This window comes from Leguminivora glycinivorella, chromosome 17, assembly GCF_023078275.1.
Source record: "Leguminivora glycinivorella isolate SPB_JAAS2020 chromosome 17, LegGlyc_1.1, whole genome shotgun sequence".
Taxonomy (NCBI): Eukaryota; Metazoa; Arthropoda; class Insecta; order Lepidoptera; family Tortricidae; genus Leguminivora; species Leguminivora glycinivorella.
Window position 1 is genome coordinate 5,116,892 of NC_062987.1, and position 26,803 is coordinate 5,143,694.

Sequence of the window (26,803 nt, forward strand, 5' to 3'; positions counted from 1 at the left end):
TATAGTAATCTTGGTTTTACTTAGTTTTAACAAAGAGGATCAAGTATTATAGAGAGTTTCTGTCAAAGTAAAATGTGTAATCACAGTGTATAGACTGCCATCTCTTGTCACAGGCTTAAAACTTTTGAACCTCAGTTTTGACAATTTGGCCCATATTCTTAGCTTGATATGTGTTAAAATGTTAAATATTAATAAAAACAAAATAAAAAAAAACATTTATTTCGGATATAAAAAAATCCATATTATCATTTTTTTTTTAATTAGCCTCTTTTGTGTCCCACTGCTGGGCAAAGGCCTCCCCTCGCTTTCTCCACTCGACCCTGTTGTTGGCATTTTCCCACCATTTCGGGTAGAATGCGTCCAGGCCGTCCCGCCATCTCCTTTTTGGTCTGCCTGCACCCCGGCCTGCCCCGTCTATGGTGTTTCGCGGGTCCCAGTCTGTAAATATTTTGGCCCACCTTTCCGGGTGCATGCGGCAGACATGTCCAGCCCAGTCCCACTTTAGCTTAGCGGTCTTGACGCCCACATCTACAACTCCAGTTCTGGAGCGTAAGTTCCGTGTTTCTGATTCGGTCAGTTCTACGAACACCTAATATACTACGCTCCATCGCTCGCTGGAAAACCTTGAGTTTCCACTTTAGAGCCTCAGTTAATGACCAAGTTTGTGCCCCGTAAGTCATGATAGGCAGGATGCACATGTCAAGGAGTTTGCGCTTAAGACACAGAGGAAGGTCACCCTTCATTAGCGCTTTCATGGACCAGAAGCTCTTCCAGGCATTCTTGATACGTCTATCGATTTCGACAGACTGCCTGTTTTCGAAGGATGCTATCTGGCCCAAGTAAACATACTCCTTGACGTATTGTATATCCTGCCCATCTACGACTATTCTATCCTCAGCTTGATTGGTCATCAACTGGGTTTTTGCTCTGGTCATTGAAAGTCCTACCTCAAGGCTTGCCGTGCTAAGATCTTGCAGCATTTGTTGCAGATGTGACAACGTATGGGAGAAGAGGACAATGTCGTCAATATTATCATTATTATAAATGATCAAACAAACTTACCTTAAGTGATGTTCGATCATTATTATATGAAGTGCTTCGTTCGAAGATATATAATTTACCATGTAGTATCTTTATGTTACTAGGCAACTTAACGCATTTTTAGAGCTAGATTCCAAAGCTGAAAAAAAAAAAAATATTTCTTGTCTATGCACAATCTAGCTCCATAGACAACCTTATTTTCATATCATTCTTTTAGAGCTAATATCCTCACAACTCCCAGAGGGTAACCAGTAAAGGACCTAACTTTATTGGTTTGGGTCGGGTGGGTATATATCTTCGAACGAAGCACTTCATATAATAATGATCGAACATCACTTAAGGTAAGTTTGTTTGATCATTTATTATACTTCAGTGCTTCGTTCTCGATATATAATTTACCATGTAGATGTTTAAAGCTGATGGGAGTTGTGTATTGTTGATGGGACTTAATGGTTTAATTGTTCCTCCTATAATTAAACATATTATTAGTATTAATCAGTCGTTTTATTTTCATTAGATAAATTTATATTTAAACACATGTTTAACTGGTGTTTAACAATTGGTAACAAAATAAAATATACTGCTCTTCTGCAACTAAACTTAAAAGAAAATAACCACTATTAATGTAACTTGTACAAACAAGCACATAATTATAACGTTTAACATTTGTTAATAACGCTTATTCTGCTCTCTTGCAGTTAATATAAACTATCAAACCAAAAAACAAATAATTTTCCTGAAATACTTATACATGTCTAACGACTACAGTCCAGAATCTATACTATTGGCTACAACGATAAGATAGTATTTGCAAAATTGTTTGGGTCTCTAACAATAGGCCTGTTATAAAATTTTGCAAATGTTTGTGATGACCCTGTCCAGCCTGCAGTATTTCTAATAATATCTATAGATACACCTTTAATGCTAGCTGAAGATGTCGAAGCATGTCGAACCGAGTGACTCTTGAAAATATTGGTATCAATTCCCGAGTTTTTTAGCGTAGTTTTAATCCAGCGACTTAACGTGGATGGGGTGGCCGCTTTATATGGTCGTTTTGTTGTAATAAACAAATTGTCGATTGTGTTTCTAATGTCTTTAGTATAATTGATGTAATATTGTAATGAAGCAGCAGGGCAAATTTCTGTCTCCTTATAAAAAGGTAAAGCTAATACAGGTTGAGGACGATCTGGAGCAGATGTTTTTATTAAATCTGTAATATTTATGTGTATTCCGGATTCAAGGCAAGTAATATTACTTATTTTCATTAATGAAAGCGTTTGAACTCTTTGGGCTGTACATAATGCTATTAAGGTAACTACTTTTTTGGTCAAAGTTTCCAAGCTTAAAGAGGAGCATGGGTGCCAAGTCTTTAAAGTATTTAAAACAATGCTTGGATTCCAAGTGGCTTTATATCGAGGCATTGGTGGTTTTGACTTATAAAAGCCTTTAAGAAGTCGTTTTATCCGTTCATCTTTACCTATCCGACTACCAATGATTAACGAAAGAGCAGATTTATGTGAATTAAGCGTTCCGTAAGACGCGCCTTTGTTGAACTGAATTGATAAAAATTGCATTATTTTTGGAACGGATGAGCATAATGCATCCATCCGGTTCTCTTGACAATAATGCCACCAAATTTTAAAAGTGACCTCATACTGCTTCAATGTGTTATTAGATAATGATGCTAGCATAGTATCTAACGAGGCTGTTGGAACTGCTTGTCTTATCATGGCTTGCCTGACAAGATTCCTGCCACCAGGATAAGCTGTTGATGCAAGGGGTGACAGCTCCTGAAAGGGGAGAATAGAAGATATTTATCTGGCCCAAAAAACAACAATTTGGATTTGAGCATTTGGCGCATTATTGGGAACCATGGCTGTGATGGCCAATAAGGCATGACCATAATGCCTGTGGCTTTTTCATGATTAATTTTTTGTAAACATTTTAATATTAAACTGAATGGTGGAAAGGCATAGAAAAAATGGTTTGACCATTTTACTGTGAATGCGTCGATATTTGTTGCATCTGGGTCTGGTTTCCATGCAATGTATACAGGGCACTTAGCATTAGCACGGTTTGCAAAAAGATCAATATCTGGAACTCCTAACTGCTCTTTGATAGTTTCAAACACATTATTACTTAATTCCCACTCTGTGTCAGTATTAGTTCTTCTAGATTCTATATCAGCCTCTACATTCTCTGAAGATTTAATGTAAGAAGCAAATAACCACAGATTTCGCTCTTCACACCATTCCCAAATACACCTAGCGAGCTTATTTAGATGCGGAAATTGAACTCCGCCCATACGGTTAATGTAAGAAATTGCAGTTTTATTATCTACTCTCAGTAAAATATATAAATGGTGTCTATTTTTAACAAAAGCTTTTAAAGCTAAGAATATAGCTAATAACTCCAAGTAGTTAATATGGAAGTCAAGCTCGTCTTGCTTCCATGCTCCATTTATTCTTATATTATTTGTCACCGCTCCCCAACCCGTCCGGGAGGCGTCTGTATAAATTTCTAGGTCATACATATGAGACTGAAAGGATCTAGATGTTTTAAATATATTTTCTGCCCACCATTTAAGATCTAACTTTGTATCTGGATGTAAGGCTGTAGAATTATCATAATTATTCTGATGTTGTAATAAGGCTAGATATTTTTGTCTTTCTAAATATTTAGTATATACCCATCCATATTGAGTGGCTGGACAAGCCGACACAAGCAATCCTAACAACTGAGCCAAATCTCTTATCACGCACTTGTTAAAGTTAAGAAATTTTTGAACTTGTTTATAAATATGATTTCTTTTCTCTAAAGGTAATTCCATTGTCATGCTGTCTGTATTGTATACAAAACCTAAAAAACTACATGTTTTTGAAGGTTCTAAGACACTTTTATCAAAGTTTATTACAAAACCCAAACATTGTAAAAGTGATACAGTTTGATTTACATTTTCTAAACATTCTTTATAATTGGAACCTATACATAGTATATCATCAAGATAAATTATATTTTTATAGCCTTTTTCTCGTAAATGTGCTACAACAACCCTCATTATTTTTGTAAAAATGTAAGGAGCTACAGAAAGACCATAAGGCAATGCTAAAAATTCATACAACTGGCTATTGTACAAAAAACGCAGGTATTTTCTATCGTTTTTGTAAACAGGCACAAGTAAATAAGATTCCTTAAGATCTATTTTTGCTAAGTAATTGTTCTTACTAATCATTGCAGCCGCAGTCCTATGGTCTTCCATTTTAAAGTGGGCTATTGATATGAATTTATTTAAATTCTTTAAATTTAGTATAAACCTTGTGCTGCCATTAGGTTTTGGGATTAGAAAAACTGAAGATAAAAACTGATCGGGTATTGGTTCACAAACTGATATGGCACCTAAGTCCAGAAGCTTGGCTATTGCAGCGTCCATATCTTGACTCTCTAGTTTTGTACTAGGTTGATATGCTGGTGGAAGGCACGCTTGAAATGGTAAACATTCAAAAGGTATATGATACCCATTTTGAATATGTGATAGTATAGCCTTATCGTTAGTGATCTGCTTCCAGCATTTAAAAAAATGTAATAATCTACCACCATGACATACCGTTATTTCCGTGCAGGTTTTTCTTCCGGTTTGGATTTCTTCGTCTGATTGTATGAGTGGGTCTTGTAGTGGTTCTTGTAGTGGGAGCTCTTGTATGTTTGGCGTTTGGGCCCGCTCCTGTTGTATGGTTTCTGTTGGTAACGAGGGGCCCCCCTGTAGTTTTCCTGATCATATGCAGGTTTTTTATATGTTTTCTTTATCGAATGTGAACTTTTTTGAGCATACTTTAAGGCCTTTATTTTATCTGACAGGTCGCTTCCATACAGGTATTCATCCCGTTCAGCGTCTTTAATTAGATCCAGAAATTTTTTATCTAAAATTGGAGTAATTAGTTTTTTTCTTGATTGTGTCTGATTATGATGTAGATCACTTAGAATCTGAGACGCCTCGCTAAGCGTGTTTATGATGGTGGCTCTATCTCCTGTATTGGTTGCTAGAAGGGACAGTGCCCTGTTCAGGGCTGTTATCCCGTGTCCTAATTGTTGTTGTTCCTCGCCAATCTTTTTATCCCGGTTTTTCTGTTTTTCAGAAATTGTGGCCAAAATTTCTGGGTTTAATTTTGGGGCTTGAAGAAGCACACAATTGCTTGGAACCATATATTTTTCTAATAATTGTTGTCTTTCCTTATAATCACCCAATCCATTTTTCAAAATGGGTGACCAGAGTTTTGACAAATCGCCATTTATATTTGGCCCATACTTTAGTTTCTCCTTTAACGGTTTTCCGAGAGCTTGTAAAGTGTCACTGTCAAGAGTGACTTCTGCCATATCCACTTCGGTAGGCATATCATTTTCTTGTTGTACGCCCTCGGCTTGATTGACGTCCATTTCTGGCTGTTGCTCTCCCCTTTTGCTAGGGATCGTATCTGCATCTGAAAGATGTAGCGACACGATATTATGTCATGTCTGGGTAAACCCTCTCGTGTGTATATCTCGTATACACCCCGTAGGTAATTAAATAAAAATACGTCAGTGTATCACGTACACCACCCGTATCAAACATAACACGTCAATACGTCTCGCGTACCACCCGTGTAAACAACTTTTGTTTGGTAATCGCCATTTTTAGGTTATAAGTTGTTTTGACAAAATAACCACTCTCCACTCATTTTTATCTAGTTTCTGAAAGAAAGAAAGATCAAGCGAGACATACCTGAATGATAATTCGCATCAGAGTCATCTGGCTCAATGTATGACGGCGACACAGACGGCGATCTTGAACGATGTTCCCGTCGCCGGTGCTTTTCTTTTAAACGTTGTATTTTTCGCAAATACTTGTCGATTTTCTTAGTGTCATCTTTCTTACGTTTTGGCATCTTATTGTGACAAATATTTGAGCACTAAAACACTTATTTCACACACAATTTTAACATTTATTCTTCGAGTGACAGCGTTTGTTGCCGCGCAAACGTAAAGAATGATATGAAAATAAGGTTGTCTATGGAGCTAGATTGTGCATAGACAAGAAATATTTTTTTTTTTTTCAGCTTTGGAATCTAGCTCTAAAAATGCGTTAAGTTGCCTAGTAACATAAAGATACTACATGGTAAATTATATATCGAGAACGAAGCACTGAAGTATAATCACACATTTTAACACATAAACAAACATTTAAACATAAAAATTATTGAAAATTATTATTTTGTACATTTCAACGTTAAAAATTTAATAACAATTATTACATTTCAAATAAATGTAAGTCACATCGTTACAAACATTTCAATTACAAACATCATTCATCATTTTTTATTACAAATAAATAATACTACAAATTAAATAAATCACATTAAATTAAATTTACCATTATATTTATAATTTACCATTATATTTATAAAATTAATTTATATCTGAGCGTACCCCACAGGTGTAATGCCATCTAGGCCACCGTACCTTTTCCTGTATGGTACTGAGGTACGTTTTTTTCTTAGACTTTATATGTCTATACGGAGTCTTTATAAGTCTTTGGTTTTAATAACGACACTACACATTGGAGAGTTACTACACCTTATTTGGATTATTAAACGATGTAAGGTACAGCGGGCAAATCCCGACTGGGGCCCAAATGTAATTGATCCATTTTTTCCATGTTTTACAATGTTTGCATTATTAAAATAGAGTGTCCACCGGTTATGTATGGTAGGCGTGCTCAGTGGATACATGTAGAACTCAACATCATAGTGTAATAATAATGGAAAAAATGGATTAGTTACAATTGCTCCCCAGTCGAGATTTGCCCCGCTGTACTTTAGTTATTACTAAACCAACCACTCTCAGGAACTCCCTTGAAGCTGTTTCGACAAATCACGTGGCTTTACAAACACGACTTGAACCAAAATAGTATGTTTTACATTATTTCAAATGTTATTATTTATTTGTTTATTCTCTTAACGCATGGCGTTTCCTGCTCACGCTCCAAAAGGGAATCAATAATCTCATAACACACATCCTTCAAAATCCATTTATGATATATCACACAAACTAGTCCACGGGCTATTTTATTTATTCCTACCCAAAGACAGAAAGGGAGATCAAATAGCCTTTGTCCCCTCTTTACTTATTCAAACAAAATTACATATGCCTGCTTCTGGATCGCCATTGCCCGAAATTTTACGCGTCGGAGATAGTGTCATGAATATAAATCTATCGTAAAGGACACCACGGAGAGGCTAGCTCAGTTTACGGTATAGCTCACTTTGCATTCTTTGTACGGTGGCCCTTTATGGTCGCTTTATAGACTTGGGTTCTTTTGCATAAAGCCTCAGTGCTGTTGTTTTCGTAGCTTGCCTAGACTTCACGTCCCTCAAGACTGAATGAAATAGGTTCTCTAAGACTTATCACACTCGCTCACTAAATGTGCTATTGCACGCAAGCGGAGCGGGAGTTATAGAAAAATTGTTCTCCCTTGGGAGTCATGAAATTTTTAATACCTTTTTTGGTATTTAACTTTTTTTTTCTTTTTACATATGTTTTATATTGCAAGTGAGATGAAAAACATTATGTGTAACTCGGGGCGTAAGTATATTGGAATAATTTAAGTACAGACAAGTTCACTATTAGACTTATATTGACCGGAATAATAGACCGTGATAGTTTTTTTTATTTTTGTCGAACTCCCGATATTTAGACGCAGACCATCGAGTGTGAATGCGACCAGTGGTAACCCTGAAAGTGAACCCAGCCGACGCGCGCGAAGGAGGGTAGATCGCGCGCTGTCTACGCAACTTTGACATCCATCCGCCTTCTTCAGTTTTCCGTGATCATGATGCATGCAACTGCGTCGATATATCGGGACCTCGACAAAAATCAAAAAGGTAATCACGGTCTATATCCCGGTCAATATAAGTCTAATGGTCAATAAACTCTTAAATTACCTATTGTCTTGTATAGGTATATTAAGTAGGTATATGTAAATATTTCTTTAGCTAAATGCTCCTGCAATTTTAAATCAGGTTGTATAAAATAACTGTACACTGTACAGTATTATCGTCAATCAGTATATTACTTTTATTCCCAATGATGGAGCCAGGAGAGTCGGCAAGTGATCTAAATAATAATATATATGTGACTCTGTGATAACAAATAAATAATATCTAACTCTAAAAAAAACTAATGATAAAACAACTTAAAATTAAATTAAAAACTCTGTAATCAAATCCATTGATTCTAGTTCTGCTAAAACAAGATGCAGGCAAGCAATGCGAACCGAGCTCAGTACTGGCAGTTTGCGAGTGTCTCTCTTGATGCTTCGCTCACGACGGACACCGGCCGTATAAACAGACGAAGTAAAGTTTACCTTTACACCTTGTTTATTGAAGCTATGGTCATTGCAATGAAGGATTCGTTTTTGCGGATATATTTTGTAGTCCATTGTCTACAAATCCGATTAAGATGAACATTTAGTACGGTGATAGTTTGAGATCCGGCTAAAAACTAAAGGCATGGTTTATAAATGGTGCTGTTATTTATATTTTGTTCTATTGGGTTGGTAACAAAGTAATGAGCGATCGATTGAATTCCACATAAAATTTTTGAGAGAGTTCTAGAATCTTCTATGGTCGAAAGTATATAAAGGGCGAGTCGCACAGTTTCTCGTCAGTCATTCACTAGCTGTCGCCGAGCTAATATAAGGAAGAAAATGGACGAATTAAAAGTGCATGTAAGGCATTGCTTACTATATGAATTTCAGTCTGGCCATTCAGCCGCCGAAGCAGTGCGTAATATATGTCAGCGTGTTGCTCCTGAAGTTGTGTCTGAGGCCACGGCGAAACGATGGTTCCAGCGGTTTCGTAGTGGCGACTTTTCATTATCAGATCAACCTAAGTCTGGTCGACCGGTGAAGATTGATGTAGCCAAATTAAAAACCTTAATTGAAGGAGATCCGAGGCTAACGAGTCGTACTCTTGCTACCGAGTTAGGCTGCTCTCATGTCACCATAGAAACACATTTACACGAGTTGGGAAAAAAACTACAAATACAGTGTTTGGATACCGCACGAACTTGATAGAGATCAACTAAACCGCCGTGCCGATACCTGCATACAACTTCTGTCTTTTTGCCGCACATTCAACTGGTTGGACCATCTTATCACTGGAGATGAAAAATGGGTCTTATATATAAATCACACACGCACACGTCAGTGGCTAGCTCCAAATGAAAAAGGAATAGAGGCACCAAAAACAGAGCCTCACCCGAAAAAAGTTATGCTGTCCGTTTGGTGGGATATTCATGGTATTATTCACTGGGAACTCCTACCAAGTGGAATGACTGTTACCGCATCAGTATACTTTAATCAGCTTGAAAATTTAAACCAAAAAATCTGTCAGAATCGTCCACAGCATGCTAAAGTTTTTTTCTTACACGACAATGATCGCCCACACATTGCAAAAGTGACTCGGCTAAAGCTATTGGAGCTAGGTTGGAAAGTGATACCTCATCCACCGTACTCTCCAGACTTGGCACCTACGGATTACGCATTGTTCAGATCGCTAAGCAATGCCTTGAATGAAAAAAAGTTCGATGATCAAGCCCATCTACGACAGTACATAGCTGAGTTTTTTGAATCTAAACCTAAGAACTTCTTCGCCGATGCTATTCATTCTTTACCAGAATGATGGAGACAAGTAGTAGATAACGAAGGCCGTTATATTTTTGATAAATGATTAAAATAATAAATTAAATAAAAATTACAATATTGGTTATGATTCGCTCATTACTTTCTTACCAACCCAATAATTTATAATATTTTATTTAAACAAATAATGCAATGCAAAGTTTTAAAGTAATGTGTTTTCACAGGAAAGTGTCACTTTCTCTCTTATAGCAGGAAGGAAAGTTATCACTTTAATCCTTCTTAGCATAATAGTAAAGACCCTTTACCAAAATTGTGACATGAAAAAGTGTTTTCAGCAATGTAACTGAAAAAAGTACTCATCATACGATGTCCTAAACTGTTTAGGAACAAACAAAACGCTAACATTAGCTAATTGGAAACATAGTGCACGCATGTGCAGAGGCATTCCGTTTCAATTTCCAATACAGATTTTCTCCAATTAAGCGTCTAAGCGCTTGCAAAGTGAAGCTCAATTTACAAGGCGATAAATAGAGGAAAGTAACAAGGTGTTCCAGCCCCGATGTTTAGCGCCTCAAGCGATCTCTGTTAACTATTAATCCTATTTTCTCTTCCAAGAGATAACGAAACTCATTTAAGATATCTCGCGATCGCTCCTTTCAGGCGTTTTGGGGTGCAGCAGCGCTCGCACAGCGGCGCCCGTGGAGCCGCATTATGCAAACGATGGATCATAATAATGTTGGATTTATACAGACTTTTGATTTAATGGAGATGTCATTTAGTTTTTATAAAATGGCATGTCACTTTGGCCAAGTTCTGTTTTAGGTTTAGTTTCATTAGAGTTGTAAGTTTTATACCCGTGTTGTGGCAGGCTAAAAATTTACAACCCAGAAATGGTCCCCGCAGGTAAAATGTGTTATGTTTTTCCAGTTAAACTTAAATTTTGCACCCAAAAACATTGCATTGCAATATCACCCTGTTTTCACCAGTTCTCTGATGAGTAGTATAATTATGCTTAAATCTGTGATAACCTCAATTTATGATCAATTTAGTAATATTAACGCTGAATAAAAAAAAACACACCAATGACGATTACTTTATAAAAATCAGATCAATTGCTCAGTGTCAATCGAAACTTACATACTAATACTTTAAGAAAATAAATTTATAATATGATGCGACTATACTAACAAAAAACACGCATCCACACCATCCCTCTTCTTAAAACGTATTCCGTCTTAAGAGACCAAAGGTTTCTCTTTATGTTTAATAAAGTTTTCTTCAAAGTATCCTTAATTGAAAATTCAAATTTATGCATAAGCTCTGATTGTAGCGAGATTGCCAGGCCGGGACAAGGCCGTTAAAGATATTCAAGCCTTCCCTTGAGTTTTGGACAAATTACGCTAATGTCTATAGGTTTTTAAATAGCATGCCGTTTTAAGCAAATTTTGCTAAGCTGTGGTTACTGGTTATGCTGTCGTTGCGGAAGGGGATTTTGTCAGGAAAATTTTAACGGTTCGGTTTAGATAATTATGTCGTAACGTCTGCTCGTTTGCTGCCTATTTCATAAAAAAAAAGATATACGATAGTATGACTCAAAGATGGCGAACTAAAGTGATGTATGTATGTACAAATAGAAAAAACGAAATTCCTTTGAATAAAAGATCTTATTTCTGCCCGAACAAAAATTTTACCTGTCCTAGTCGGTGTTGTAAAAAAAAATAAAACCGCCTTCAAAAATAAGCGCGTTACAAAACACGGAGAAACTAAAAAGCCAAAAATAATAAACCTTTGAATTCAGATTTCTTATCGTACCTATTGCAATAATCTAAACATCCAAATTATAAACAAATCAATTATTTTTGAAGTCGGTACCAGACCTGTTTGCCCCTCCCAACCATGCGCAGGCTGGCCCCGCCTTCAAAAATAATTGATTTGTTTATAATTTGGATGTTTAGATTATTGCAATAGGTACGATAAGAAATCTGAATTCAAAGGTTTATTTTTTTTGGCTTTTTAGTTTCTCAGTGTTTTGTAACGCGCTTATTTTTGAAAGCGGTTTTATTTTTTGTTAAAAAGTTTATTTATTTGTTGATTTTTAGTGGTTCCTAGTGATATTATATGTATCAGTCTGAATATATGTACAGTAGTAAAAGAATTATTCTTTAACTCCTAACCATTGAGGAGTTGACCTTCCATCATCAGCTCAGCCACATAAAATTACTACCGTCAGGCGTAAATACTGGTGTACCTTTAAAAATACACTAAAAACCTTACATGTGCCTTAGCCTGTGCCTCCCAAGGGAATAATGACCGTACTTAACTTTTTAAAACCTATTTACATATTTTTTACATTGCGAGTGTTATGAAAAACATTGTGTGCAACTCGGGGAGTATGAATATTACTAACTCGAGTCTTTAAATCGCTCCAGCAAGCCGTCGCGATTTAACTTACTCTCGTTAGTAAGTAATATTCAACTTCTTCCCCTTGTTGCACAATGTACTATTTCATCACATTTGCTGTTTAAAGGTCTCATTGCATATACGTGTACTGTAAGTAGGTATAATGTACCATTTTATTCCCAAGGGAATAATGGATTTAGTTTTAAAAATGAATACTATCCGTACTACCTCAGGCAAAAGATGTTTCAATCAGCCAAGGATTTTTTTTGCACAACTAAAATTTTACTATTAAGCAATAAAAAAATATTATACGGTATGAAAAATGCATTTTATTTATGTTATACAATTATTTCAGTGTATTTTACATTTATTTTGTAAATTTCACGTAGATAAATCGTTATAATTTGCAATCTGGCAGGAAATTGTGACGGCCATCTCGATTTGCGCTTGATCGCGTTGCCATAGCAACAGGCAGTACAACACCGCCATTCATTGAAGGTTTTGCCTTATGATTTTTTTTTCTCTGTGCTTTCCTCTCAAATGTGATGAAAAATATTGTGTGTAACTCAGGAGGTAAGGATTTTGTAAACTCGTGTCTATAACTCTCTCCAGCCTGCGGCTGTCGCGAGTTTTAACACTCGTCGACAAAATCCCTCTTACCTCCCTTGTTGCACAATATACTATTTTCCCTGCTGGCAATGAAAAAAGTGTCACTTTGATCACTTTGAGTTTTTTTGAATAGGTCGTGTGAAATATCTTCCCTTTTTTGCAGGTGATGTCAAAACTAAACTAATTAATGTATAGGTAATCAATTATTATTCAAACGCAATCATATTTACAAAACTAAGGTACTTACTTATTCCGTTACAATAAAATAACTCGGGCTTCATTGACAGTATTAACGCTGATATATAAACTCAATTTAGAGTTCTGTCAACTTGTCAGTTTACATCTAACTCTGACATTTTGTCCTCCGCTGTCAAAAGCCATAAGCGGCTCGATGTTTCGTTACCATTCCACCTTCTTGGAAAATCGAGCAGCTAATGAACCAATCAGTCAATATCATAACCCATTTAAAGCAGTTTGAGTAGTTAATTAGTTATAATTATAGGCGATTATCCTTACAGTGGATCAAAGTTCTTGGGAATTTTTAGACGTTTAATTCTCCTATAAGAAAGTGAAACTTTCACTCGCTCAGTTGTTTAAGCTTCACTTGGTCGGTATCGGTATAATTTGGGTTTAACTAATGTTTATTTACATTCGTAATAAACATTTTTAATTATTATAATTACCTAAATATTATGATCTTTTAAAATAAGCGTATAAAACTGGTTAAACAAACCCGTTTCATCAAAATTGTATATTTATAAACTAAGGTTGGGTCTGTTCGAAAAGTGTCTTCACTTTCACAACACTTCACGACTCGTATAACCCCGGAGACCCAGGTTCGATTCCCGGCTTCGCCACCAGTGGGCTTGATCGCTTTTTCTTTGGTGTATTTCAGTTTATACTAGACTCTAATAAATTCTGTTTTAATTGACTTATAATATAAGGTCCTAATTTATTAGTTGCAGATATTTTAACACATGATACTTTACATTAAAATAATTATCTTTAAATATAAATTAAGAAATCTTTTCATGTAACTTTTTTGATTTCATTTTCCTAACAAAAAAATTAATTATAATTTCGTCTAAAAAAAATCATCATGTGCATTATCACATGTCACAATAACACTGTCTGTCATGTCAACAATTGTTTGTTGTAAATGTCGTAAAGGTTTGGCGGGAAAACTGCACATGTCATTGAAGTGGCCAGTTACAGTTAAGTGGTACGTAAAAGAGGTACCTACTAGAATCTGTTCAATGAGTTTTCATTTAATAATCACATAAACAGGGTGTTTTTACGTAGCAAATTTGTTTTTCCGTTTTCTCCAAAAAATCATCGTAAAAGCTATAACGTTTCACGGTTTAATATATTCCAGAGACCGAGTACTATCAGCTGTAAAAATATCTGCATCTAATAAATTAGGACCTTATATAACCTTCTTTCGTGTTCTCGTTTTTCCGTTCTTTTGTATTGAACTTGAGACACATTGTTTATTCGTTATCAATGTTATCATTTATATTTGTTTACTCGTATCCATACCGCTCGCTCTACTTTTATTAACGCCCGACGCAAAAACGACGGGTTGTTATACGTTTGACGTGTCTGTCTGTCTGTTTGTCTGTCTGTCTGTGTGTGTGTCTGTCTGTGGCATCGTAGCTCCCGAACGGATGAATCGATTTAGATTTTTTTTTGTTTGAAGGCTGAGTTAGTCGGGAGTGTTCTTAGCCGTGTTTATGAAAATCGGTCCACTATGTCGCGGCTGGAGATTTTTTCAAAATTTTAATTTTGTGGTTAGGTTATTCAACCTCATTTTATTAATCATGTCACCGGCCTTTTTACCCAACCAATATTAAACAATATATAATATGTCATTCCGCTAAAGTGACAACAGTCTGTCAATGGAAAATATCGTAAGATTAATATAATAATATAAATGTTAAAATAACGATTTGCGAGTGCAATAAAAACGGAAGAGAGAACCAATTGTATAGGTGCGGCCACCGTAAAATACATGGACTGTGTATAGTGCGTATTTCAGGTAAGGATGACCCTTATACTTTCTTTATTTTGTTTTAGGTGCTGCCTCTAGTCAGTCCTTCTATATTGGTAGTTGTTATTCGTATATTTCTTTTCATTAATTCGGCACGATTTGAATTAGGATAATAATAGGTCCTGGGTTCGAATCCCGCGGTAAGGGCATTTATTTGTGTGATGAGCACAGATATTTGTTCCTGAGTCATGAATGTTTTCTATGTATATACCTAAGTACTAGCATTTGCCCGCGGCTTCGCTCGCATTAGAAAGAGGCAAAAGGTAGCCTATGTCACTTTCCATTATTTCAACTATCTCCACTTAAGAAATCACGTCAATTCGCCACTCCGTTTTGCCGTAAAAGACGGACAAACACACACTTTCCCATTTATAATATTAGTATGGATCTATTTATCTATATATGTATATCGTCGCTTAGCACCCATAATACAAGCTTTGCTTAGTTTGGAGCTGTAGTAAGTTGATCTGTTTAAGGTGTCCCCAATATTTATTTATATTTATTTATTTTATTTATTTATTCAAATTGTATTGCGTAAGTTATTGTTAAAAATGTTTTTTTTTTCAAACAAACGTTACTTATTTACGAATAAATATTTTTAATCATTAAAAGTCGTACTTGACACAGAGTTACGGTTGTTAATTTTACGTATTTGCGTAGGTTGACTGCCTCTCGACGTAGGCGTAGGGCAGTCGTAGCATGCTACGACAAGCTACGTCAGATACAGTCAGCAAAAGCAGTAGCGAATGAAACAACGCAACATGTTTAGCATTTAACATCCCACCCTGAATAAGTTCACTAAATATAAAATCTGTTTTGATTGATTTCCGTTAACTTTAAGGGAAGGTTCTCTAAGACCTTTATTACCACTTAATAGTATTTACTCGTATTTTGTCATGAATCGTCAGATACTAAGTATTATGATATTCTAAGGTTCTCTGACACATATATAGTAATTTATCTACATACCAATATAACGTAAAATCTAACCTTATTCTTATATTTGATTATACACAATTTAGATAGGAAGCGATGGTAGCCTAGCGGTAACTACGTGCGACTTTCGTTCCGGAGGTCGCGGGTTCGAACCCCGGCTCGTACCAATGAGTTTTTTGGAATTTATGTGCGAAATGTCATTTGATATTTGCCAGTCGCTTTTCGGTGAAGGAAAACATCGTGAGGAAACCGGACTAATTCCAATAAGGTCTAGTTTACCCTTCGGGTTGGAAGGTCAGATGGCATTCGCTTTCGTAAAAACTAGTGCCTACGCCAAATGTTGGGATTAGTTGTCAAAGCGGACCCCAGGCTCCCATGAGCCGTGGCGAATGCCGGGATAACGCAAGGATGGTGATACAATTTAGATACATAGGTACGTACAAATGCTATCAGGCGTGCTTTTAGCATGTTCATCTTTCCTTAAAAGGGTTTCCATACTAATACTATTATTCGAGTATCCTTTGACGCTTGGTAATTACTTACCAATTATTTAATAGCTTAGGGACAATGAAAACTTTTTATACCTACGTACGTCTCTCGTTCTGCTGGGCTAGCACATGATTGGCGTGATCTTGCCGCAACATAGATGTATTAGATGTAGAAAAAGACGTGTGATCGATGTCGTGGCAAAAAAATTATTGCCTGTACATTATTTGGAAGATTGCAGATTGGAAGCAGCAAATTGGAAGTAAGCCCATTTAGACGATACGAGAACTCGCATACGACTTTTATTACATTGCGGTATTTGATGGCTTTGCAAAATTGTATGTAACCTCAACAGCCCGCAATGTAACTAGAATCACTATGCAAGTTCGCACGCCGTCTAAATCAGGTGCCGTAGCCGAATGGTATTTCTGCGACGCGAAACGAAAACGAAACGCTGCGAAAGGTAGTCTGGCTCTGTCGTACCAATACGCAAGAGCGATAGAGATAGATATCTACGTTTCATGAGCGTTTCGTGAGCGTTTGTTCCATTCGGCTACGGGGCCTGGCCTAAATCAAAATATCCAATCAAGCCTGAAACTCTAGAACTCAAAACTAAGATTCAAAACGGCAATAAAGCCGCCATAATTCATTTAATTTTAGAACGAATCGCGTCCAATGGGGCATGAGTGAAACAAATCGCCGTTTAATGATAATTTAGCGGAGTTACAAAATATCTGGTGGAAGAGGGGGGGTGACAATCGCAATCTCGCGAGGTTCCCTCTTCCGGACATAAATAATCGGCCGACAGTTATTTCATAATGCCGGAACTTTGATAGGACGAGGCTACGTGTGTTTCCGGTGAGATAATACCTACCTTGAATAGTCCGAGGAACGGCTGTGAATTTGTTATGACATCGAGTAAAGAGTGAAAATAAATATCAGTTAATTCTTACCTTAGAACATTTTAATATTCGATATGAATTGTCACTGTCAATATCAAAAATGGCGTTTTTGTTTTAATACCCAAATCTACATCTAATTGCTAATAGAAATGTAAGTTCGATCGATCATTGGGGCCGTAATTTGTATCTAGGGAAATCAATAATAACAAATAAAATGATGTATTATTTTTATCAAAACTATTTTTTTTATCAGAATTCGTCAATGGTAGTTGTGCGTATTTAAATTAATTGCCTGTTTATTAATGAAAAATAATTAATTTCAACTATATTTCAATTAATGTAAAACATCATCACAAGCAATATTTTAACTCTAAATTTTATATCTTTAATTAAATGAATGTTAACATAACCCTACAAAACAGCACAAAGGAATCCAGATATCCCAACTCATTAGGTATTGGAATAAAACTCCGTCTCCCGGACTAAAAAGGTAGTTAAAACGTTAAACACTTTATCTTTAAGGCCCTTGTTAGCTAAATTGTTTTAATTAAAGTCATAGTATTTTTAAACTAAGAGACTAAAAGCTTCGCCGTGGCAGGTGCGGGGCCGACTTTGCAGCATAATCCCTTTGGCCTTTGTCGTTAATTTTTCCGACGTCTGTAGCAGTTATAAAAGCTAAAATAATTTAATAAAGGCGTTATATCTTCCCCGGGTCACGTAAGTGGGCGCTTCGCAGGGAAAATTACATTTTGTTTGGCCACGTTCTTCGCCGCGACATGGGACAACTCAGTTAGTGTTCAGGATTCTTGTTGATTCTTTCATACCTCGATCTTTTTAGAGATAGACGGGTTTGTTTTATTGGTCTGTCTTGTTGTATTAGGTATTGTGAAATAAAATTGTGGTTTATATTTATTTTATCTCTCGAACCCGATTCAGACACAAGCAAAAAATCTGACTCAGGCTAAAATATAAACCTAAAAAAACTGTTAAATAACTAATAAATACTCGTATAACTAATTGTAGTACATTTATATTATTGATTTAATACTAACACGATTTTCACACATAATTATTATTGAATTAAAACGGGACTTAATCGCGAAACACTTACGTTTATAATTTGGTCCGACGTTTCGGACGTGACACAGGCAGACTGGTGGAGAGCATTGCATCAATAATTATCTTCTAGCTCTCTGCGAGTTTTTTGTACTAACCCGTAATTGACCTTAGTCACTTTTTAAACATCATCATCCTCCTTGCGTTGTGCCGGCATTTGCCGCGGCTCATGGGAGCCTGGGGTCCGCTTTGACAACTAATCCCAAGATTTGGCTTAGGCACTAGTTTTACGAAAGCGACCGCCATCTGACCTTCCAATCCGAAGGGTAACTGGCCTTATTGGAATTAGTCCGGTTTCCTCACGATGTTTTCCTTCACCGAAAAGCGACTGGCAAATATCAAATGACATTTCGCACATAAGTTCCGAAAAACTCATTGGTACGAGCCGGGGTTCGAACCCGCGACCTCCGGATCGAAAGTCGCACGCTTTTACCGCTAGGCCACCAGCGCTTCACTTTTTAAACATAAGCGTTAAAAAACCTATACGTGTTATATTAAACTTAAATATAACGCGATTAAGTCCCGTGTTAATTTAAATCGATGAACTTATTTACTTTATTCAATGATAACTAATTGTAAGTTATTGATTTATCTTACTTGTTCTCTGAGTCCCTTCAACTACACTCAAATCCTTTAATTACCTTTTAAATCCAACCTAAACACTCGCTCCCCTTTCCATTCTGTTTTGACACATGTTTAAAATTTCCCTCAACCACGTAGGTACGCGTTATTTCGACATTAACAAAGTTGCTTTCACAACTTTACACTGGTATCTAAAATAGAACGAAACAAAATGCGTTAAATTTTAATTTTCCCCGTGCTAATGACAAACGACAGCGGACGCGTGGCAGGCCGTCAGCCGTCTAATATTTAGGTTTTGCCCTAGGGAAAGATCTAAATTCGGAAAAGAGGTTTTAGGGAAATCTCTTATTTTAGATATTTTGTAGTCAACACAAAAGGTTTTACCTTCGTTCTTAAGAAACAAATAGATTGCATACCAAGCGATTGCGTTTGCATACTAAATTACTTAAAAAAAAGCCTCTTAATTCCACACCAAAAAAACATATGTCTAAAATTAGCTTACATATCTAATGGTTCTATTTATACTTTAACTAAAATTTAATAACTAAGTGTAGGTACAATATTTCGCTATGCTATGATTGGTAGACCTCTTTGCGAGTAAAGGCCTTCCCCAGCCTCCGCCATTCTGAGCGGTCCTGTGCCGCATCTTGCCATTTCTCCGATATGGTGTTGGTGACGTCATCGTCACCAACACCAAAAATTACTTAATACGGGAAATCATATGTGTGGTGACTTTGAGTTGGCACTTAAATCTACCGTCAGTGAGTTAGCCTGTGTTGCAAAAGCACGAACAACTGACATCCTAATATCGGCCGGAAAACTGGTAATCTGTAAGGCCTCTTTCCGGAGCAATAACTTTTATTTAAAGTGTAGTGACACTAGCCATTTAGACGTCTTTGTTGCCCGCGCACCATATTAATTTAGAATTGTATTCTTGTCATTAAATGGTGTTACAACTAGTCCCAAAAGATACCAATTGCGTAAATCACTATCAATTTCCTGAAATATAATACGTTGTAATAGCAGGCAACAATACATTTAACAATCTTTGTTGGAAGTTTGGGAAGGCATCACGTAGCCTGTCCCACGCAACGGGCAGTCCGATAAACGCTCGTAATAATTCCAAGCCGTAAATAATAATTTGGTCAATTTTCCCTATAACAACAATTTCGGTTGCGTGCTCAAAGTTTTTATTAGAATTTTATTGTTATTTAGACGTGTTTGTTCCTTGTTTCAGATTACATTGGAGGTTTTAAAGGAGCCGGGCGTTAATGTGAGTTGCTAAATTTCCCTTTAATTTATAATACGAAAGTAATTGAATTTCTCCCTTTTTCTGCGTGTAGGAACAAAACTTAAGAGAAGCAATCTAATATATTGTACGCTTTGTGTTCACTTCGTACACAAATTTTCATTTGAGAGTACACGAATTACGTTTATTCGCTAACTTTATTTGTTAAGTACATGGATAAAAATCTACTAACCTCTTTATTACATTTCTTTTGTTAATACTTATAACAAGCTTGTAACTTTGTATTTTTCATAAATTTTGCTGCCGTAAATTTATTTGATACTTTGTTTTGATGACGTTTTTTAGTGATAAAGGTCGTTTTATTTGTTCAACATATTTTATTTGGACATAGTATAATATACAGAGTGGGGCCTGTAACAAAGGCGAAGAATTGAACTGTAGGCTATTCTCCTTATACTGATCAACATTTGTTCAGTGACTTTTAAAAATTATGAAGTCTTTAAATTTTTAATTTTTCATACAAAACAAATATTAGCTTCAATGTACGCCATTATTGTTGTCATTGACGTTGTCTGTCACACTTTAGACTTAACAGAATTCGCAATACATTACCTCTTAGAAAAAACTTTCAAGGGTGATAAAAATCAAAATACAAGTTATTTTTAAAAGTCGCCGAACAAATGTTGATCAGTATAAGGAGAATAGCCTAGAGTTCAATTCTTCGCCTTTGTTACAGGCCCCACTCTGTATATACATACTGATTTAATGATGTTAAATTATAAATTATTCGTTTTTACATAATACAACGTTTAAAAAACTATAAAAAAACAATTGACGAAAAAATCTCATTCCAACTATCACTTACTTCGTATGTAAATCTTTCAAACATTTATTTTTGCGTGTAATGCAAAGATACACGTTGTTGCAACGTTGATGCAACGTGTATTAGTTCGACTGGATCAGGATTCGAATGGGGAATGCAGGTTTTGGGGGATTTTATATCGTCAAATTTAGGAAAATGATTAATAACTATCAAATATGATAGATGCAAAGGGCTGGCGAGCTCTGACACTTTCTGGGCCTCACAGGTGTTTTACCATGTGAAACGTCATTCGAACATGCTTCTCTATTCACTACGCCGTTTTCTTGGTGCTTTAATGAGCATTGCAAAGATTTCCAAGCGGAAATCTAGTATAAGTAAGTACTTTGCGTCTAGGGAAGCCCATGGCGTCGCAAACAATTTTGTACGTATGCCCTCCATGCATTCACCAAAGCTAAATCATTATCATTGCGTCTCAGAAACAATTGACGGATCGTGTATTTTTAAATCAGTTAAAGTATTTGAAGACGAAGGTTCAAAAAACAGCTGGTCAACCTCCAAACTTTCGTTGTCACGCCATTCAAAAAGGTAATAAGTTGATTCTTCAAGGCCCTCGTCAAATTCCTTAGTATCTGATATTTCACCATTGCACAAAATTTCAAGGATTTGTTCATCACTTAATGGACGCCCTATAGAATATAAATATTGAATTACAAACCGAAATTTGTAATAAACCGCGAAAATATTTGATTATTTGTTCGAAATTCATTTTACGCCCAAAGGCCGAATGCACATAAACGTGCAGATATTTATGGCAAACGGATTACGGGCTACGACCGAACCTACAAATTCGTGCACTTCTTTTTTACGATCTTATTAATAACACGAAATCACTTAATTTTAGTCTTAATTCATAATTAATAAAACCAATAGCTCTTTAACAGTAAAAATCATGCATTAAATAAAAGGTTTGTCACCAATAAAACCGCCTTCAAAAATAAGCGCGTTACAAAACACGGAGAAACTAAAAAGCCAAAAATAATAAACCTTTCAATTCAGATTTCTTATCGTATTGCAATAAGCTAAACATCCAAATTATAAACAAATCAATTATTTTTGTAGTCGGTACCAGACCTGTTCGTCGCCTTGCTATTGCCTGTTTGACCCACCCAACCATACACAGGCTGGTACCGACTCCAAAAATAATTGAATTGTTTATAATTTGGATGTTTAGCTTATTGCAATACGATAAGAAATCTGAATTGAAAGGTTTATTATTTTTGGCTTTTTAGTTTCTCCGTGTTTTGTAACGCGCTTATTTTTGAAGGCGGTTTTATTTTTTGTTAAAAAGTTTATTTATTTGTTGATTTTTAGTGGTTCCTAGTGATATTATATGTATCAGTCCGAATACATGTACAGTAGTGAAAGAATTATCCTTTAACTCCTAACCATTGAGGAGTTGACCTTCCATCATCAGCTCAGTTGATTTTTAGTGGTTCCTAGTGATATTATATGTATCAGTCCGAATACATGTACAGTAGTGAAATAATTATCCTTAAACTCCTAACCATTGAGGAGTTGACCTTCCATCATCAGCTCAGCCACATAAAATTATTACCATCAGACGTAAATACTGGTGTACCTTTGAAAAATATACTAAAAACATTACATGTGCCTATAACATTTGAAGAGTTCCCTCGATTTCTCCAGGATCCCATCATCAGACCCTGACTTGGTGCCAATGGGACCATCTCGGGGTTATACCGGTTCGATCAAAAAAAAAATTTTGAAAATCGGTCCACGATTCTCGGAGATATCGAGTAACATACATACAAAAAAATAATAAAAAAAAAAAACATTCAGTCGAATTGAGAACCTCCTCCTTTTTTGAAGTCGGTTAAAAATATACGAAATTATGAACTTACGTGGGTCACTACTCTCACCAAAATACCGCGCCATCTTCAAAAGGGATAAGCGTTAATGATCATCAAGAGACAAAATTCCACTTCAAATAAATGTACTTACATAACTTTGACAAGCCTGAAGCTTCTACCAAATTCCTCCTTAAATAATTAATTAGATCGAGATAATTTCTTAGCGAGTACTATATATGTGCTTATCAAATATACAAAGTGTTTGAATTATACCAGTTTCTACAAATTTTTCATAACTGTAATTTAAAGTCATGCCTCAATAACAAAGTTTCCTGCCGCGAACTGTCTCGTAATGACAAAATCCCAAAGCATGAGAAACAAAGCTAGCGGCCGGTGGAACTTTTTAGACAAGGGAAATTCGAGTCAACGGAAGGTAGCCCCAAACTATGAGCGTTAAGAAACTTTTATGAGCGGGCGGCCCATTTAACCGCGAGTCAAGAGCTAATCCGCACTAGCGGGCAGCGCTACAACGCACCTGAGACCTGGCTTTTTATTTCCCGTTCGCATTCCCACCTAATATCGCGCACCGCAGAGGCTGCAGAGGTGGGCTGAACTTTGTCGGGCGTCATAAATTTATTTAACGGCCCGAAGGCAATAAGAGGCGGAGTGTAAAAAGAAAAATACGATACCAACGTGCCTAGCCGTTATTGCAATTAAACAGAGGAAGTAAATCTTTCAATACGAGCGGCGAACGCTCGCCTCCCGGTTTCCTGCTTTAATTTATCGCGTTGTTTTAGTCAGTGGATCGTCCCATTGACGGATTGCTATGTGTTTGATTAAAAAACGCAACTTAATCTTTGCCACCCCTTTCGGCCCGAGTCTGCAGACACGGCGTATACTGCAGCGAGCGAATCCGCTCCTTTGCCAGCTCCGGTGCTATTATGCACTGTTTATTTGTTAAACAAGATAAACACCTTTTTCTTGTTGCTCTTCTTGTTTCGTTTACGGTCTGTGTGAGAGTCCAATTAATTGTAAACTACAAATACCGTAATACCTATTTTCTCTTAGAAATTAGATCTTATATAATTCAAATAAAGCCGATTAATTAGATTGAACTAATAACTTAGATTCCCCATTGTAAACCTTGAATCAATTATTAACTTGTTAGGCATAACTTGTAACATTGGTTGATTCAATTTAGTTGAACGCGCAAGATCTTAATCGGCTCAGTTACGTTGCAAAAGTAAGAGCAATCAAAATTACGCTAAGATCTTATCAGGCTCGTTTGGAATCAAAATGGACTACGACTATCAAAATATTGATAGGAGACAGAGCAAGTTGTGCTAGAAGGACTGATGCGGCAGAAGAAGGTTCCCGCTTTTGGGCAAATTTTCTATATTTTCCTGAACCTCTCGAGCGATGTCAATGTCCTAAAACATACCAGCATATTATTTTTTCGTGTTGATTTATTCCACGTGGATGAGCCCGTTTCTCTTTGATGGAGACGCAGAGTACACGGTTTTTACCAACGAAATTACGAAATCAGCTAAAACGATTTCGTCCGTCGCTTGAAAATGTCATAGGACCAAATTATTCGTTTGAAGAGTTTCTAGCAAATAATTTTGAGAGAACGTTTTCTTTGACTGAGTTCATGGATATTTAAGCAACACCGTATTTTTGAAGGTCGGAGGATCAGTGCGCAGATATTACTTATCCACTCTGAGATCTGAGTTCGGTACGATCAAGTAAATTATATACGTTACAAAAGTAATTTTGAAGGCACTTATAACTATATGTTCGGTATTTATCTACAATTGATATAAACTCAACATTCTCATATCGCTGTTCATTTACGCAAGAATGATCATTTATGAACTCTCGAGTTTGCAACTTCATAAATGCATTCAAAACTTGTAGCTCAACACGATACGCCCAGCGCTGTTTACATCCCCCCTTGAGCCTTGTGAGTAATACGCAAAATTTCTGCGGTAATAGGAAAATGAAGGAACGAGTGTTAAATTCAAATTGCTTAATGGTTCGGAAGCAGGCATTTCATTTTCCATTCGAATTGTTGCGTAATTTACTACTGCGTGCGCGTACGGAGGGCCTTTTGTTTGCCAAAGCTGAAAAAATTCCATGGTTTTTATTAAAAGTTGGGAATACCGGTCGTGTCATTTCCATGGGCAGGTCGTGATGTATTGCCGCAAATTGGGAAAATTAAAGGGTTCATGAACAAATATTAACATATAGGTACGTAAAACACATTAGGCGGTAATAATTAAAAAGGATCTCTAGGCTAGGCTGCTTAATTATAATATTCAGATATCAAGTTACCCCAACGATATAAAATCAATTCCATTTGAGGAGTGTATTTCCAAAAGGGCTTATTTCTATAAGTCAACAGGTTATTTTTATCTGTCTTTCTAGAGAAATAACCCTTGTTGACTTATACTATGTCCTTTTTAAACGCCACTCCTCATTTATTCAAAGCAATTCAAACTGTGAAACAACAACAGAAATCAATCGAAACCCATCAAACCGTCATCCGTAGGAATTATACAGATAACACACAATATTTCAATTAGCTACGCGACAATGGCACAGTGGGCACAAAAATGGTTGAAATATTCATGACGCCGGTATCGATTCCCTGCATGACTATCCTGCGGTCACGAAGCCCGTGAAAGATGGTATCGGAGACCGCGCCCGCTTACGTGATATGATGGAAATACTGAACCCTGCGAATAGATAATGTGAGGGATCGTTTTAATAGTCCAATATTGAGATCTCAATCAGTTAGATTAGTTTTTGTGTGGCGTGTTCTGGAATTCAATGGTTTATTGTTGAATCTAAGCTGAAACTGATGAACTAAAATAACTGGGTACGTATTAGCCAAATGGCACAAACGATCATGAAACGAAACGCTCGTAGATATCTATCTTTATCGCTCGTGCGTATTGGCGCGACAGAACCAGACTACAGCTTTCGCGGCATTTCGTTTTCGTTTCGCGTCGCAGAAATGCTATTTGGCTACGGCACCAGGGTACATACATAGCCGAATGGCACAAACGCTCACGAAACGAAACGCTCGTAGGTATCTATCTCTATCGCTCTTGCTTATTGGCGCAACAGAGCCAGACTACCTTTCGTGGAGTTTCGTTTTCGTTTCGAGTCGCAGAAATGCCATTCGGCTACAGCCCCTGATGGTATATTACTGTATTCGACTTTACATGTCTTCATATTCAAATGCAAGTGAGTAAACCAGTGTGGTGATCGGGTTAAGAATTTCACCCTCCTCTTTGTCTCCCGTGGGTGTCGTAAAAGTCGACTGTAGGATATGGATTCAAATACGTGAGGTGGGCGAGGGGCTACTAGCCTGTGACTGCAATTAAGGTCCGACCGAGATTCTCGGCCGCGAATAAATTACATGAAGTCTCGGCCGATAGTGTCGACCGGCCGAGATTTTCGGCCGAGACTTCATAAAATTTATTCGCGGCCGAGAATCTCGGTCGGACCTTAACTGCAATATCTCAATTTCGGTTTCTTTCAACTCCTTTATTGATTTAACAGAAACAGTCACCATAACTGTATGTTTGATAAATCCAATTAACACAATAATCGATAATTAATCGATAAGAATCTAATCGTACTAGTTCGACAAACTTGACGCATATCCAATTACTGTCCAGGATACCTAGCCAACGTCACAATTGCTTACGCATCGTATCTCCCTAACGCTCTTCGCAACAGACCTAGACTGCGTTTCGAGCCTCGTTAGGCCTCGTAGCATCACCAATAGGCTACTTGACCCTTTTTTAAAGTCTGTCTTATATGATTAAGTACTGTCCAATTAAACGAAATAAAATATTACCATATTTTATTATGACTTAAAAGCAGCAAAAAAATATTTTTAAACCATACTTTTACAAAATGTTAATCTATAAGTATCTGTGCATCAGGTCATTCTACTCGAAAACAACATTTTCTGACTTTTTAATTATGAAGGCATAAAGTTCAATTAATATATTAGTGATTGTTTGGACATGCAGTAAGGTTCGCATTCG

General features: G+C 36.5%; 2 protein-coding genes across 2 annotated transcripts in view; one reads left to right on the forward strand and one right to left on the reverse strand.

The window, feature by feature from the left end:
• Positions 1–26,803, forward strand: part of LOC125235507 (semaphorin-2A-like) — a 782,062-nt gene that overhangs the window by 302,688 nt on the left and 452,571 nt on the right. Inside the window, exon 2 of the mRNA XM_048142078.1 lies at positions 20,034–20,069. The gene's annotated coding sequence lies outside the window, so the exon portion shown is untranslated. The remainder of the gene's footprint in view (positions 1–20,033; positions 20,070–26,803) is intronic.
• LOC125235581 lies at positions 4,648–6,174 on the reverse strand. The gene is made up of 2 exons (XM_048142177.1): positions 5,798–6,174; positions 4,648–5,516 (listed from the first exon to the last, which is right to left on the reverse strand). Exons 1-2 carry the CDS (start codon positions 5,958–5,960, stop codon positions 4,648–4,650), a joined length of 1,032 nt encoding a protein of 343 aa, XP_047998134.1. The 5' UTR covers positions 5,961–6,174.

Excerpts from the sequence above, each read along its gene's own strand:
- LOC125235581 (XM_048142177.1), bottom strand. The coding sequence starts at position 5,960 with ATGCCAAAACGTAAGAAAGATGACACTAAGAAAATCGACAAGTATTTG. Across the intron at positions 5,517-5,797 it reads TGATGCGAATTATCATTCAG|ATGCAGATACGATCCCTAGC; the intron begins GTATGTCTCGCT and ends TACATCTTTCAG.